General features: G+C 44.5%; 1 protein-coding gene across 2 annotated transcripts in view; it reads right to left on the bottom strand.

Moving 5' to 3' along the window:
• The window catches only part of ccdc120a (coiled-coil domain containing 120a), a 61,694-nt gene that overhangs the window by 25,167 nt on the left and 18,880 nt on the right, over window positions 1-17,647 (bottom strand). For both annotated transcript variants that reach the window (XM_075475871.1, XM_075475872.1), the window contains exons 2-10: window positions 17,149-17,277; window positions 16,958-17,072; window positions 14,812-14,939; window positions 14,570-14,683; window positions 9,014-9,149; window positions 8,067-8,123; window positions 7,384-7,471; window positions 6,220-6,887; window positions 5,844-6,099 (exon numbers count right to left, since the gene is read on the bottom strand). In XM_075475871.1, the coding sequence (XP_075331986.1) occupies window positions 5,844-6,099; window positions 6,220-6,887; window positions 7,384-7,471; window positions 8,067-8,123; window positions 9,014-9,149; window positions 14,570-14,683; window positions 14,812-14,939; window positions 16,958-17,072; window positions 17,149-17,196 (1,610 nt within the window). In that variant the 5' untranslated portion in view covers window positions 17,197-17,277. The remainder of the gene's footprint in view (window positions 1-5,843; window positions 6,100-6,219; window positions 6,888-7,383; window positions 7,472-8,066; window positions 8,124-9,013; window positions 9,150-14,569; window positions 14,684-14,811; window positions 14,940-16,957; window positions 17,073-17,148; window positions 17,278-17,647) is intronic.

Genomic DNA, 17,647 nt, shown 5'->3' with positions numbered 1-17,647 from the left:
TCTGCAGTATGTAGTATGCAGTATGCAGTATGCAGTCTGCAGTATGCAGTCTGCAGTCTGCAGTATGTAGTATGCAGTATGCAGTATGTACTATGCAGTATGCAGTCTGCAGTCTGCAGTCTGCAGTATGCAGTATGTAGTATGCAGTATGCAGTATGTACTATGCAGTATGCAGTCTGCAGTATGCAGTATGTAGTATGCAGTATGCAGTATGTAGTATGCAGTATGCAGTATGCAGTATGTAGTATGCAGTATGCAGTATGTAGTATGCAGTATGCAGTATGTACTATGCAGTATGCAGTCTGCAGTATGCAGTATGTAGTATGTAGTATGCAGTATGTAGTATGCAGTATGTAGTATGCAGTATGCAGTATGCAGTCTGCAGTATGCAGTATGCAGTCTGCAGTATGCAGTATGTAGTATGCAGTATGTAGTATGCAGTATGTACTATGCTGTATGCAGTATGCGGTATGCAGTATGCAGTCTGCAGTATGCAGTATGTAGTATGCAGTATGCAGTATGTACTATGCAGTATGCAGTATGTAGTATGTAGTATGTAGTATGCAGTATGCAGTATGTAGTATGCAGTCTGCAGTATGCAGTATGTAGTATGCAGTCTGCAGTCTGCAGTATGCAGTCTGCAGTATGCAGTATGCAGTCTGCAGTATGCAGTATGTAGTATGCAGTATGTAGTATGCAGTATGCAGTATGCAGTATGCGGTATGCAGTATGCGGTCTGCAGTATGCAGTATGCAGTCTGCAGTATGCAGTATGTAGTATGCAGTATGTAGTATGCAGTATGCAGTCTGCAGTCTGCAGTATGCAGTATGTAGTATGCAGTATGTAGTATGCAGTATGCAGTATGCAGTATGTAGTATGCAGTATGTAGTATGCAGTATGCAGTCTGCAGTCTGCAGTATGCAGTCTGCAGTATGCAGTCTGCAGTATGCAGTATGCAGTATGCAGTATGCAGTATGCAGTATGCAGTCTGCAGTATGCAGTATGCAGTATGCAGTATGTAGTATGCAGTATGCAGTATGTAGTATGTAGTATGCAGTATGCAGTCTGCAGTCTGCAGTATGCAGTCTGCAGTATGCAGTATGCAGTCTGCAGTATGCAGTATGCAGTCTGCAGTATGCAGTATGTAGTATGCAGTATGTAGTATGCAGTATGTAGTATGCAGTATGCGGTATGCAGTATGCAGTCTGCAGTATGCAGTATGCAGTCTGCAGTATGCAGTATGTAGTATGCAGTATGTAGTATGCAGTCTGCAGTATGCAGTATGTAGTATGCAGTATGTAGTATGCAGTATGCGGTATGCAGTATGTAGTATGCAGTATGTAGTATGCAGTATGCAGTATGCAGTCTGCAGTATGCAGTATGTAGTATGCAGTATGTAGTATGCAGTATGTACTATGCTGTATGCAGTATGCGGTATGCAGTATGCAGTCTGCAGTCTGCAGTATGCAGTATGTAGTATGCAGTATGCAGTATGTACTATGCAGTATGCAGTATGTAGTATGTAGTATGTAGTATGCAGTATGCAGTATGTAGTATGCAGTCTCCAGTATGCAGTATGTAGTATGCAGTATGCAGTATGCAGTCTGCAGTCTGCAGTATGCAGTCTGCAGTATGCAGTATGCAGTCTGCAGTATGTAGTATGCAGTATGTAGTATGCAGTATGCAGTATGCAGTCTGCAGTATGCAGTCTGCAGTATGCAGTATGCAGTCTGCAGTATGCAGTATGCAGTATGTAGTATGCAGTATGTAGTATGCAGTATGTAGTATGCAGTATGCGGTATGCAGTATGCAGTCTGCAGTCTGCAGTATGCAGTATGTAGTATGCAGTATGCAGTATGTACTATGCAGTATGCAGTCTGCAGTATGTAGTATGCAGTATGCAGTATGCAGTATGTAGTATGCAGTATGCAGTATGTAGTATGCAGTATGCAGTATGTACTATGCAGTATGCAGTCTGCAGTATGCAGTATGTAGTATGTAGTATGCAGTATGTAGTATGCAGTATGTAGTATGCAGTATGCAGTATGCAGTCTGCAGTATGCAGTATGCAGTCTGCAGTATGCAGTATGTAGTATGCAGTATGTAGTATGCAGTATGTACTATGCTGTATGCAGTATGCGGTATGCAGTATGCAGTCTGCAGTATGCAGTATGTAGTATGCAGTATGCAGTATGTACTATGCAGTATGCAGTATGTAGTATGTAGTATGTAGTATGCAGTATGCAGTATGTAGTATGCAGTCTGCAGTATGCAGTATGTAGTATGCAGTCTGCAGTCTGCAGTATGCAGTCTGCAGTATGCAGTATGCAGTCTGCAGTATGCAGTATGTAGTATGCAGTATGTAGTATGCAGTATGCAGTATGCAGTATGCGGTATGCAGTATGCGGTCTGCAGTATGCAGTATGCAGTCTGCAGTATGCAGTATGTAGTATGCAGTATGTAGTATGCAGTATGCAGTCTGCAGTCTGCAGTATGCAGTATGTAGTATGCAGTATGTAGTATGCAGTATGCAGTATGCAGTATGTAGTATGCAGTATGTAGTATGCAGTATGCAGTCTGCAGTCTGCAGTATGCAGTCTGCAGTATGCAGTCTGCAGTATGCAGTATGTAGTATGCAGTATGCAGTATGCAGTATGCAGTATGCAGTCTGCAGTATGCAGTATGTAGTATGCAGTATGTAGTATGCAGTATGCAGTATGTAGTATGTAGTATGCAGTATGCAGTCTGCAGTATGCAGTATGCAGTCTGCAGTATGCAGTATGCAGTCTGCAGTATGCAGTATGTAGTATGCAGTATGCAGTATGCAGTATGTAGTATGCAGTATGCGGTATGCAGTATGCAGTCTGCAGTATGCAGTATGCAGTCTGCAGTATGCAGTATGTAGTATGCAGTATGTAGTATGCAGTCTGCAGTATGCAGTATGTAGTATGCAGTATGTAGTATGCAGTATGCGGTATGCAGTATGCAGTCTGCAGTCTGCAGTATGCAGTATGTAGTATGCAGTATGCAGTATGTACTATGCAGTATGCAGTCTGCAGTATGCAGTATGTAGTATGTAGTATGCAGTATGTAGTATGCAGTATGTAGTATGTAGTATGCAGTATGTAGTATGCAGTATGCAGTATGCAGTCTGCAGTATGCAGTATGTAGTATGTAGTATGCAGTATGTAGTATGCAGTATGCAGTATGCAGTCTGCAGTATGCAGTCTGCAGTATGCAGTTTGCAGTCTGCAGTATGTAGTATGTAGTATGCAGTATGTAGTATGCAGTATGTAGTATGCAGTATGCAGTATGTACTATGCAGTATGCAGTATGTAGTATGTAGTATGTAGTATGCAGTATGCAGTATGTAGTATGCAGTCTGCAGTATGCAGTATGTAGTATGCAGTATGCAGTCTGCAGTCTGCAGTATGCAGTCTGCAGTATGCAGTATGCAGTCTGCAGTATGCAGTATGTAGTATGCAGTATGTAGTATGCAGTCTGCAGTATGCAGTCTGCAGTCTGCAGTATGCAGTATGTAGTATGCAGTATGTAGTATGCAGTATGCAGTCTGCAGTCTGCAGTCTGCAGTATGCAGTATGCAGTCTGCAGTATGCAGTATGTAGTATGCAGTATGTAGTATGCAGTATGCAGTATTTAGTATGTAGTATGCAGTATGCAGTCTGCAGTCTGCAGTATGCAGTCTGCAGTATGCAGTATGCAGTCTGCAGTATGCAGTATGTAGTATGCAGTATGTAGTATGCAGTATGTAGTATGCGGTATGCGGTATGCAGTATGCAGTCTGCAGTATGCAGTATGCAGTATGTAGTATGCAGTATGTAGTATGCAGTATGTAGTATGCAGTATGCAGTATGTAGTATGTAGTATGCAGTATGTAGTATGCAGTATGTAGTATGCAGTATGTAGTATGCAGTATGCGGTATGCAGTATGCAGTCTGCAGTCTGCAGTATGCAGTATGTAGTATGCAGTATGCAGTATGTACTATGCAGTATGCAGTCTGCAGTATGCAGTATGTAGTATGTAGTATGCAGTATGTAGTATGCAGTATGCAGTATGCAGTCTGCAGTATGCAGTCTGCAGTATGCAGTATGCAGTCTGCAGTATGTAGTATGTAGTATGCAGTATGTAGTATGCAGTATGTAGTATGCAGTATGCAGTATGCAGTCTGCAGTATGCAGTATGCAGTCTGCAGTATGCAGTCTGCAGTATGCAGTATGTAGTATGCAGTATGTAGTATGCAGTATGTACTATGCAGTATGCAGTATGCGGTATGCAGTATGCAGTCTGCAGTCTGCAGTATGCAGTATGTAGTATGCAGTATGCAGTATGCAGTCTGCAGTATGCAGTATGTAGTATGCAGTATGTAGTATGTAGTATGCAGTATGCAGTATGCAGTCTGCAGTATGCAGTATGTAGTATGCAGTATGCAGTATGTACTATGCAGTATGCAGTATGCAGTCTGCAGTATGCAGTCTGCAGTATGCAGTATGTACTATGCAGTATGCAGTATCTAGTATGCAGTCTGCAGTATGCAGTATGCAGTCTGCAGTATGTAGTATGCAGTCTGCAGTCTGCAGTATGTAGTATGCAGTCTGCAGTCTGCAGTATGTACTATGCAGTCTGCAGTATGCAGTATGCAGTCTGCAGTATGTAGTATGCAGTATGCAGTCTGCAGTATGCAGTATCTAGTATGCAGTATGCAGTATGCAGTATGTAGTATGCAGTATGCAGTATGCAGTATCTAGTATGCAGTATCTAGTATGCAGTATGCAGTATGCAGTATGTAGTATGCAGTATGTAGTATGCAGTATGTAGTATGCAGTATGCAGTATGCAGTATCTAGTATGCAGTATCTAGTATGCAGTATCCAGTATGCAGTATGCGGTATGCGGTATGCAGAATGTGGTATGCAGTATGCGGTATGCGGTATGCGGTATGCAGTATGCAGTATGCAGTATGTAGTATGTAGTATGCAGTATGTAGAATGTAGTATGTAGTAGGCGGTTTCGAACACAGCCACTGACACCACACAGCATGACACCGAAGTCATCCTGAGGAAGATGAAGCCCTCCACCTGGACCCATTCCCCTCAGTCCTTATTAAAAGTCACTCCTCTGCAATAAGTCCCATGATCACCAAAATCATCAATCGGTCCCTCCGGTCCGGCCATGTTCCTACGTCTCTGAAAACTGCCGTCATCAAGCCACTACTCAAACAGCCCAGCCTGGACCCAGAAGCAGCTGTCAGCTACCGCCCCATCTCCAACCTACCTTTCCTATCAAAGGTGTTGGAAAAGGTCGTTTCTGCCCAACTTCACAACCACCTCACCACTAACAGCTTGTATGAGAAGTTCCAGTCTGGTTTCCGCTCTGGCCACAGTACAGAAACCGCTCTGGTCAGGGTTACCGATGACCTGCTACTGACCGCTGATGCTGATCACTTCACATCCTTCTACACCGCCTCCACTCCTCCATCGGACTTTCTGACACCACCCTGGCCTGGTTCACATCATATCTCACTTACAGAACAGAATATGTATCCCTGGGAGGTGCAAAATCAGATTTTTACCTGTGGTGTTACCTGTGGTGTCCATCAAGGTTCCGTCCTCGGCCCCTCTTCACATTGTACATGCTCCCCTTTGGTCGTGTCATCAGCCGGGATGGAATATCTTTCCATGCCGGCTGATGACACCCAACTCTACATTAAAACCAACCCAGCGCCCTCTGCAGCCCTATCCACAGTTTCCACAGTTTCCACCTGCCTGGAGGAGATCATGGCGTGGAACTCAATGGCTCAAAAACAATTGTCGGCGGACTTTTACCTGCCGTGCAGCGGGTGTCCGTGGAAGGTGGCGGAATGCGGCAGCGTCGGTTTGTGATGCGGCACGGCGTGATGACCCGCCTCTGTCTGATAGGTCGCCTGCTGGATGATGCCGTGAGTTGTTCGTCTGCGCTGCAAAGCTCCGCCCCCTCCGGCCTTGAGCGTGGCGTTCATCTTGGCGCCAGCTGTGACCTTCCCACCCACCGGGTTCGGCTGGGCGGAGCCTAAGGTGTTCCTCAGGTACCAGTCCCTCAGACCTGAGAATCAGACACCAGCAGAGTTACACCTGAGCAGCGGTTCTGACCCAGAACCGGGTAAACATTCTGGTTCAGACCCAGGAGAACCGGTCCGGTCCGCCCCCCCGGCTGGGTGCTCACCTTCCAGGGCCAGGGCTTTGTGGAGGCTCCTGGTGGCCTCCTCCAGCTGGGAGTCCTGGTGGGGGGGCAGCGGCGGCGGCCGGGGCGGCAGCAGGTGGGGGTGGGGGTCCGGCTGGATGGGGGGCGGGGCTTCGGTGGGCAGGAACGGGCCGCAGGACTTGGTGCGGGTGACTCGCCGCTGGTCACCCTGGTGGCCGCCGTAGGTGGGCGGGGCTCCGGCCGGCTGCTTGGTGCCACCGTACAGCTGCGACGGGATTGGCTGCCTGCTGGGCTGCTGCCGCTGCAGCTGCTTCCCCCAAACGTAGTCCAGCAGAACCTCGCTGTAACCGCCCCCTCTTCCTGCCCCTCTTCCTCTCCCTGCCCCCCCCCTCTCTGCCTCCTCAGGGACGCCGTTATTCGCCCTCGTCCGTCTGTCCGTCGCCGTCTCGGAGCTCCAAAACGCCCCCGTGGCGTTGGTTCCCCGGGACACCCAGCCTCCCCCCTGCTGCACCCCCGGTTCCTCCTCTGGGGGGCAGCTCGGCCCCAGGATGGGGCAAACTGCCCGGCCTCCCCCCCCCGGGTCGGAGGACGAGGGGGAGGAGTCCTGAGATCGAGGGGGAAGAGGGGGAGGATGGGAGGGAGGCAGAGGGGGGGGCTTCTGGTTCTGAAGAGTCTCTGGAGGGTCGGTTCTGAAAGAAGAGAAGAAATGTTAAATTGGTTTAAACCAGAATAATGGACCAATCAGAGAGCTGTGAGAAAGAAGATGGACCAATCAGAGAGCAGTGAGACAGAAGATGGACCAATCAGAGAGCAGTGAGACAGAAGATGGACCAATCAGAGAGCAGTGAGACAGAGGATGGACCAATCAGAAAGCAGTGAGAAAGAAGATGGACCAATCAGAGAGCAGTGAGACAGAGGATGGACCAATCAGAAAGCAGTGAGACAGAAGATGGACCAATCAGAGAGCAGTGAGACAGAGGATGGACCAATCAGAGAGCAGTGAGAAAGAAGATGGACCAATCAGAGAGCAGTGAGACAGAAGATGGACCAATCAGAGAGCAGTGAGACAGAGGATGGACCAATCAGAGAGCAGTGAGAAAGAAGATGGACCAATCAGAGAGCAGTGAGACAGAGGATGGACCAATCAGAAAGCAGTGAGACAGAGGATGGACCAACCAAACCTACTTGTTGTTCCTGGGTTTGTTGTGGAAGAAAAGCTCCACAGGAGAGCCGGCAGAGACCAGCAGGGGGCGGCACTGGGGCACGCCATCATCTGAGACAGAAACAGGAAGTGATGAAGACAGGCTGGGATGGCAGTGAATGCATCATGAGGTTACTACTCATACTCAAACTACCCAAGATGCAACGTAACTTGACGTCGCCGATCGTCATTTCCTGTCAAAACGGCAGTTTCAAGCTAGCTACAACGAGGGTAGGTTCACTTCCTGTTTTCAAAACGAAAGCACCAATTGTATGGTAATGGCTTTCCCTATGATAAAAGGCAACGGGTATTTTATTTTGTGAAAATAACCGGAAGTGCGTTAGCTCACTGCGGCTAGCTTTAGTAGCGCCGAATTCGTGGGAACAAAATTGTAAACAGCCGGTATTTTGTCAGGTTTTCAACACGTTGGGGATCTAAACGACTACTTTCTCACCTGAAAATGTTTCAAATGTTGCTAAAGTTTACAGAGTTTAGAGCTTAAGGGAAATCAGCTTCAGGCCTTCACTGTCACATGCATCACATGCATCACATGCATCACATGCATCACATGCATCACATGCATCAACAGGTGAACGAGGCGTCCTGAGAACAAAGTGTGTAGAACTCGGTCCTCACAAAGACAGGAAGGTCAGCATGTGTGTGTTACCGTTGTCGTGTCCCGGTGAGTCTGATGCCGAGCTGCTCTCTGACCTCACTGTGTCATCTGGGAAAACACACACACACACACACACACACACACACACACACACACACACACTCAGGTTTAGAATAAGACAGGAAGATGCTGGTTTCCTCGTCTTCCTGAAACAACGGCTGCTCCTCCACCTCTAACTCAGTGTGTGTGTTCTTGCACTGCATGTTGAGTGAGCCTCAAGTTTTTAACCAGTGAGGACATTTTACATAGTGAGGTCATTTTTACATAGGTTACATTGTGCTTCTCAAAGTCTGAAGCAGTGTATTGGATCACTATGCCACCGAGTGTCTGGAATGACACTTTGTTTGGCGCATTTCCACTAGCTCGGCACGGCTCGGTTTGGTTGTGTTTCCATAACAACCGAGTATCACTTCGTGCCTCTTCGACGTGTGCGGGGTCATCGTAACACGGCTGCGCGAAACCTCCGTGACGTCATTTACACGGCGCCGAGTAACGTACAAATCGTATCTTCGGCAACCAGAGTCAGGAACGTCTGGACCTCCTCGACCGACCGAGGAGTGGATTTCCTCTGCGAAGCCATCTCGTAGCAGTACAAACTGAAGCAGTAAAATGTGGAGTTGGATTTACATTCTAGTCGGTCGTCGCGCGGTTATGACGCTTCCAGTGACGACACTCATCGGCCAATCAGTGGAAGGCAGTCGGGTGACGTCACGTTTTAGTAATGCTTCGGCTCACTTGGAACCAGGGCTGAGGTGATACCAAAAGTCTACCCGGTTGCAGGTACGGCGTGCTAGTGGAAACACGCAATAGCGCGCCGAGCCGAAGCGAGCTAGTGGAAAAGCGCCATAAGTGACCTGGAAATACTGGTCCTCACTTTGTGGTTTACTCGGTCCTTACTTAGCACTAAGTGCGAGAATGTGTGTGTGTATGTGTCTCACCTGTGTGGCAGCCTCTGTGCACGGTCCTCTTCCCGTGGTGTGTGTGTGACTGAGTGTTGTGTTCAGAGTCGCTGTGTTTCCTCAGAGCTCCACTGAACAAAGTTTTCTTTGGCTTCAAACGCTGAGAGTCTTCCGCCTGCAGAGACACACATGTAAACAAACAACATGTAAACAGGCATGTAAACAAACAACATGTAAACAGACATGTAAACAAACAACATGTAAACAAACAACATGTAAACAAACAACATGTAAACAGACAACATGTAAACATGCATGTAAACAAACAACATGTAAACAAACAACATGTAAAAAGGCAACATGTAAACAGACAACATGTAAACAGACAACATGTAAACAAACAACATGTGAACAGGCATGTAAACAAACAACATGTAAACAAACAACATGTGAACAGGCATGTAAACAAACAACATGTAAACAAACAACATGTGAACAGGCATGTAAACAAACAACATGTAAACAGACAACATGTAAACAGGCATGTAAACAAACAACATGTAAACAAACAACATGTGAACAGGCATGTTAAAAAACAACATGTAAACAAACAACATGTAAACAGGCATGCAAACAAACAACATGTAAACAAACAACATGTAAACAGACAACATGTAAACAGGCATGTAAATAAACAACATGTAAACAAACAACATGTGAACAGGCATATAAACAACATGTGAACGGGCATGTAAACAAACAAAATGTAAACAGGCATGTAAACAAACAATATGTAAACAGACAACATATAAACAGACAACATGTAAATAGATATGTAAACAAACAACATGTAAACAAACACCATGTAAACAGATATGTTAACAAACAACATGTAAACAGGCATGTAAACAGGCGTGTAAACAAACAACATGTAAACAGGCATGTAAACAAACAACATACAAACAACATGTAAACAGACAACATGTAAACAGATATGTTAACAGACAACATGTAAACAGGCATGTAAACAAACAACATGTAAACAGGCATGTAAACAAACAACATGTAAACAGATATGTTAACAGACAACATGTAAACAGGCATGTAAACAAACATGTGAACAGGCATGTAAACAAACAACATGTAAACAGGCATGTAAACAAACATGTGAACAGGCATGTAAACAAACAACATGTAAACAGATATGTTAACAGACTACATGTAAACAGGCATGTAAACAAACAACATGTAAACAGGCATGTGAACAAACAACATGTGAACAGGCATGTAAACAAACAACATGTAAACAGGCATGTAACACATGTGAACAAACAACATGTAAACAGGCATGTAAACAGACAACATGTGAACAGGCATGTAAACAGACAACATGTGAACAGGCATGTAAACAAACAACATGTAAACAGGCATGTAAACAGACAACATGTAAACAGGCATGTAAACAAACAACATGTGAACAGGCATGTAAACAGACAACATGTAAACAGGCATGTAAACAAACAACATGTAAACAGGCATGTAAACAAACAACATGTAAACAAACAACATGTAAACAGGCATGTAACACATGTGAACAAACAACATGTAAACAGGCATGTAAACAAACAACATGTAAACAAACAACATGTAAACAGGCATGTAAACAAACAACATGTAAACAGGCATGTAAACAAACAACATGTGAACAGACATGTAAACAGACAACATGTAAACAGGCATGTAAACAGACAACATGTAAACAGGCATGTAAACAGACAACATGTAAACAGGCATGTAAACAAACAACATGTAAACAGGCATGTAAACAAACAACATGTAAACAGATATGTTAACAGACAACATGTAAACAGGCATGTAAACAAACAACATGTAAACAGGCATGTAAACAAACAACATGTAAACAGGCATGTAAACAAACAACATGTAAACAGGCATGTAAACAAACAACATGTAAACAGATATGTTAACAGACAACATGTAAACAGGCATGTAAACAAACATGTGAACAGGCATGTAAACAAACAACATGTAAACAGGCATGTAAACAAACATGTGAACAGGCATGTAAACAAACAACATGTAAACAGATATGTTAACAGACTACATGTAAACAGGCATGTAAACAAACAACATGTAAACAGGCATGTGAACAAACAACATGTAAACAAACAACATGTGAACAGGCATGTAAACAAACAACATGTAAACAGGCATGTAAACAGACAACATGTAAACAGGCATGTAAACAAACAACATGTGAACAGGCATGTAAACAGACAACATGTAAACAGGCATGTAAACAAACAACATGTAAACAGGCATGTAAACAAACAACATGTAAACAGGCATGTAACACATGTGAACAAACAACATGTAAACAGGCATGTAAACAAACAACATGTAAACAAACAACATGTAAACAGGCATGTAAACAAACAACATGTGAACAGACATGTAAACAGACAACATGTAAACAGGCATGTAAACAGACAACATGTAAACAGGCATGTAAACAGACAACATGTAAACAGGCATGTAAACAAACAACATGTAAACAGGCATGTAAACAAACAACATGTAAACAGATATGTTAACAGACAACATGTAAACAGGCATGTAAACAAACAACATGTAAACAGATATGTTAACAGACTACATGTAAACAGGCATGTAAACAAACAACATGTAAACAGGCATGTGAACAAACAACATGTAAACAAACAACATGTGAACAGGCATGTAAACAACATGTGAACAGGCATATAAACAAACAACATGTAAACAGGCATGTAACACATGTGAACAAACAACATGTAAACAGGCATGTAAACAAACAACATGTAAACAGGCATGTAAACAGACAACATGTGAACAGGCATGTAAACAGACAACATGTGAACAGGCATGTAAACAAACAACATGTAAACAGGCATGTAAACAAACAACATGTAAACAGGCATGTAAACAGAAAACATGTAAACAGGCATGTAAACAGACAACATGTAAACAGGCATGTAAACAAACAACATGTAAACAGGCATGTGAACAAACAACATGTAAACAAACAACATGTAAACAGGCATGTAACACATGTGAACAAACAACATGTAAACAGGCATGTAAACAAACAACATGTAAACAAACAACATGTAAACAGGCATGTAAACAAACAACATGTAAACAGGCATGTAAACAAACAACATGTGAACAGACATGTAAACAGACAACATGTAAACAGGCATGTAAACAGACAACATGTAAACAGGCATGTAAACAAACAACATGTAAACAGGCATGTAAACAAACAACATGTAAACAGATATGTTAACAGACAACATGTAAACAGGCATGTAAACAAACATGTGAACAGGCATGTAAACAAACAACATGTAAACAGATATGTTAACAGACTACATGTAAACAGGCATGTAAACAAACAACATGTAAACAGGCATGTAAACAGACAACATGTAAACAGGCATGTAAACAAACAACATGTGAACAGACATGTAAACAGACAACATGTAAACAGGCATGTAAACAGACAACATGTAAACAGGCATGTAAACAAACAACATGTAAACAGGCATGTAAACAAACAACATGTGAACAGGCATGTGAACAAACAACATGTAAACAGACATGTAAACAGACAACATGTAAACAGGCATGTAAACAGACAACATGTGAACAGACATGTAAACAGACAACATGTGAACAGGCATGTAAACAGACAACATGTAAACAGACAACATGTAAACAGGCATGTAAACAAACAACATGTGAACAGACATGTAAACAGACAACATGTAAACAGGCATGTAAACAAACAACATGTAAACAGGCATGTAAACAAACAACATGTGAACAGGCATGTGAACAAACAACATGTAAACAGACATGTAAACAGACAACATGTAAACAGGCATGTAAACAAACAACATGTAAACAGGCATGTAAACAAACAACATGTGAACAGGCATGTGAACAAACAACATGTAAACAGACATGTAAACAGACAACATGTAAACAGGCATGTAAACAGACAACATGTGAACAGACATGTAAACAGACAACATGTGAACAGGCATGTAAACAAACAACATGTGAACAGGCATGTGAACAAACAACATGTAAACAGACATGTAAACAGACAACATGTGAACAAACAACATGTAAACAGACATGTAAACAGACAACATGTAAACAGGCATGTAAACAAACAACATGTGAACAGACATGTAAACAGACAACATGTGAACAGGCATGTAAACAGACAACATGTAAACAGACAACATGTAAACAGGCATGTAAACAGGCATGTAAACAAACAACATGTAAACAGGCATGTAAACAGACAACATGTGAACAGACATGTAAACAGACAACATGTGAACAGGCATGTAAACAGACAACATGTGAACAGGCATGTAAACAGACAACATGTGAACAGACATGTAAACAGACAACATGTGAACAGGCATGTAAACAGACAACATGTGAACAGGCATGTAAACAGACAACATGTGAACAGACATGTAAACAGACATGTGAACAGGCATGTAAACAAACAACATGTAAACAGGCATGTGAACAAACAACATGTGAACAGGCATGTAAACAAACAACATGTGAACAGGCATGTAAACAGACAACATGTGAACAGGCATGTGAACAAACAACATGTGAACAGGCATGTAAACAAACAACATGTGAACAGGCATGTAAACAGACATGTGAACAGGCATGTAAACAAACAACATGTAAACAGGCATGTGAACAAACAACATGTGAACAGGCGTGTGAACAAACAACATGTAAACAGGCATGTGAACAAACAACATGTAAACAGGCATGTAAACAAACAACATGTGAACAGGCATGTAAACAGACAACATGTAAACAGACAACATGTAAACAGGCATGTGAACAAACAACATGTAAACAGACAACATGTAAACAGGCTGATATTTAGCTGCTTCCATCAGCTGGTCAGATCAAAATAAAAAGATGTCAGACAGCCGACACGGTTCAGCCCGACTCAGCGGATCAGGGATCATTTTCAGCTTCATCACGCCGATGACCTCATCCAGAGGAGCAACAACATCTGTCCAGACCACGTGACGAGCTGCAGACTTACTGAGTTCAAAGGTCATTATAGCATCTATTGTCTGACGGCTGGGGTTTAAAAAATAAAGCGTTTTGCTTCTCAGAACAATATGCGTTCAACAGAGTAATACATTTGCATCACAAAATGGTTCTCCAGGAAAAAGTCACAATCTCTTGGCCCTATTTTCTCTCCCTTCGTATCACTGCCTGCTGCCGCGCCTGTTATGCTGTTTGCTGCTCGGGGAGTTAACGTAACCATGCTAACCGATGCTGAAGACCTTTTACCACAGAGTCAGAGGGACGTCTTTATGAACCCGAACACACCGAACCTCAGCAGATGGAGTTAGACGAGCAGAGATAATTAAATAACTGTTGCAGCCAGACAGAACTGTGTTTATAAAGAGAAGCTGTGCAGTTTCCAGGTGTCCTACTCTGTGTTATACTCTGTGATATGAATGTCCTCACCTCCACTCGACACTTCCTGTTTCCCTGGCGGGACGTCCCGCCTCGTCTCCGGAAACACGGGAGCTTCTCCCCGGCCTCCAGGGGGAAGTCACTGGGCACCGCACCTGTCAGCTCCTGACCAATAGGAACGCAGGAAACCCCTCACATGTTACATCATATAATCGACACTTATGATCGGGGACAGGTGGAGGAAAGGTGTTGTGTTCCAATCATCTTCCTTCTGCTGCTATGACATCACTCACCGCTTCCTGCAGACAGATGCGTCTCAGCTCAGACATTCGTGTGGTCAGGAGCGCCTGCAGGCTCCGCCTCCTCTCCTGCAGCTCCGCCATTCGCTCCCTCTGCTTCCTATCGGGAAAGGTGAGGGGATCTGCACAGACAGGTAACAGCTAACAATTAGCAGCTAACAGCTAACAGACAGCTAACAGCTAACAGACAAGTAACAGCTAACAGGTGACCGACAGCTAACAGCCAACAGACAGCTAACAGCTAACAGACAAGTAACAGCTAACAGGTGACCGACAGCTAACAGCCAACAGACAGCTAACATACAGCTAACACACAGCTAACAGACAGGTAACAGCTAACAGACAGGTGACCGACAGCTAACAATTAGCAGCTAACAGCTAACGGACAGCTAACAGACAGGTAACAGACAGCTAACAGGGGACAGGCAGCTAACAGACAGCTAACAGCTAACAGACAGGTAAAGGTAACAGACAGCCAACAGCTAACAGACAGGTAACAGCTAACAGCTAACAGACAGGTAACAGCTAACAGACAGGTGACCGACAGCTAACAATTAACAGCTAAAGGTGACAGAGAGCTAACAGCTAACCGACAGCTAACACACAGCTAACAGACACCTAACAGCTAACAGACAGGTGACCAACAGCTAACAATTAGCAGCTAACAGCTAACAGACAGGTAACAGGTGACAGAGAGCTAACAGCTAACAGACAGATAACAGCTAACAGACAGGTAAAGGGGACAGACAGCTAACAGACAGGTAACAGACAGGTAAAGGTAACAGACAGCTAACAGCTAACAGACAGGTAAAGGTAACAGACAGCTAACAGCTAACAGACAGGTAAAGGTAACAGACAGCTAACAGCTAACAGACAGGTAAAGGTAACAGACAGCCAACAGCTAACAGACAGGTAACAGCTAACAGCTAACAGACAGGTAACAGACAGGTAACAGCTAACAGACAGGTGACCGACAGCTAACAATTAACAGCTAAAGGTGACAGAGAGCTAACAGCTAACCGACAGCTAACACACAGCTAACAGACACCTAACAGCTAACAGACAGGTGACCAACAGCTAACAATTAGCAGCTAACAGCTAACGGACAGCTAACAGACAGGTAACAGGTGACAGAGAGCTACCAGCTAACAGCTAACAGACAGATAACAGCTAACAGACAGATAAAGGGGACAGACAGCTAACAGACAGGTAAAGGTAACAGACAGCTAACAGCTAACAGACAGGTAAAGGTAACAGACAGCCAACAGCTAACAGAGAGCTAACAGACAGGTAACAGCTAACAGACAGGTGACCGACAGCTAACAATTAACAGCTAACAGGTGACAGAGAGCTAACAGCTAACAGCTAACAGACAGATAACAGCTAACAGACAGGTAACAGACAGCTAACAGCTCACAGACAGGTAAAGGGGACAGAAAGGTAACAGACAGCTAACAGACAGGTGACAGCTAACAGACAGCTAACAGGGGACAGGCAGCTAACAGACAGGTGAAGGTAACAGACAGCTAACAGGGGACAGGCAGCTAACAGACAGCTAACAGACAGGTAAAGGTAACAGACAGCCAACAGCTAACAGAGAGCTAACAGACAGCTAACAGGGGACAGGCAGCTAACAGACAGCTAACAGCTAACAGACAGGTAAAGGTAACAGACAGGTAAAGGTAACAGACAGCTAACAGGGGATAGACAGCTAACAGACAGCTAACAGCTAACAGACAGGTAAAGGTAACAGACAGGTAAAGGTAACAGACAGCTAACAGGGGATAGACAGCTAACAGACAGGTAACAGCTAACAGACAGGTAAAGGTAACAGACAGGTAAAGGTAACAGACAGCTAACAGGGGATAGACAGCTAACAGACAGGTAAAGGGGACAGACAGGTGACAGCTAACAGACAGCTAACAGACAGGTAAAGGGGACAGACAGGTGACAGCTAACAGACAGCTAACAGACAGCTAACAGACAGGTAAAGGGGACAGACAGGTGACAGCTAACAGACAGCTAACAGACAGCTAACAGACAGGTAAAGGGGACAGACAGCCGAGAGCTAACAGACAGCTAACAGGGGACAGGCAGCTAACAGACAGCTAACAGCTAACGGTATAAAATCTGTTCTCACCAGAGGCTGAGATGAGTTGACCTTTGACCTCCATGGCAGGTGCTCCCCATGTGGGCCCGCCTCCTCCTTCCTCGCTGCTGGACTCCGGCCCGCCTCCCCAGTCACCGTCACTCACCTGGAAACAGATCCACTTAAAGCCACGCAAACAGACGGCGCAGACGACTTCCTGGAAGGCTGCAGGTGTTTCTCACCTGGTGACGGGGTTCATAAGAGCTCCAGAAGTTCACACCTGTGGCCATCCACCAGCCTGAGCCGCGAGCTCAGGTGTGACTGACAGGTCGGCCGCTCAGTTAGCCTTCAGAGGCCATAAACCGTGTCACCTGGAGAGGAACAACAGAAGGGGAGGAGTCAGGGTGAGGACCAATCACAGGCGAGGACACCTGGGCGTTAGTGAGTGTTTGGGTTTATTCTTTTTCATAAAATCTGATGTTCAGCTGATGTTCTGACTCAGGCCTTCAGGCTCCGCCCACATGGCGGAGGAGCATGTTGTGACTCAGGCCTTCAGGCTCCGCCCACATGGGGAAGGAGCATGTTGTGACTCTGGCCTTCAGGCTCCGCTCACATGGGGAAGGAGCATGTTGTGACTCTGGCCTTCAGGCTCCGCCCACATGGCGGAGGAGCATGTTCTGACTCTGGCCTTCAGGCTCCGCCCACATGGGGAAGGAGCATGTTGTGACTCTGGCCTTCAGG

Source organism: Odontesthes bonariensis, chromosome 10 (assembly GCF_027942865.1).
Source record: "Odontesthes bonariensis isolate fOdoBon6 chromosome 10, fOdoBon6.hap1, whole genome shotgun sequence".
NCBI classification, from domain to species: domain Eukaryota; kingdom Metazoa; phylum Chordata; class Actinopteri; order Atheriniformes; family Atherinopsidae; genus Odontesthes; species Odontesthes bonariensis.
This window is presented reverse-complemented; position numbering and strand designations above follow the sequence as displayed.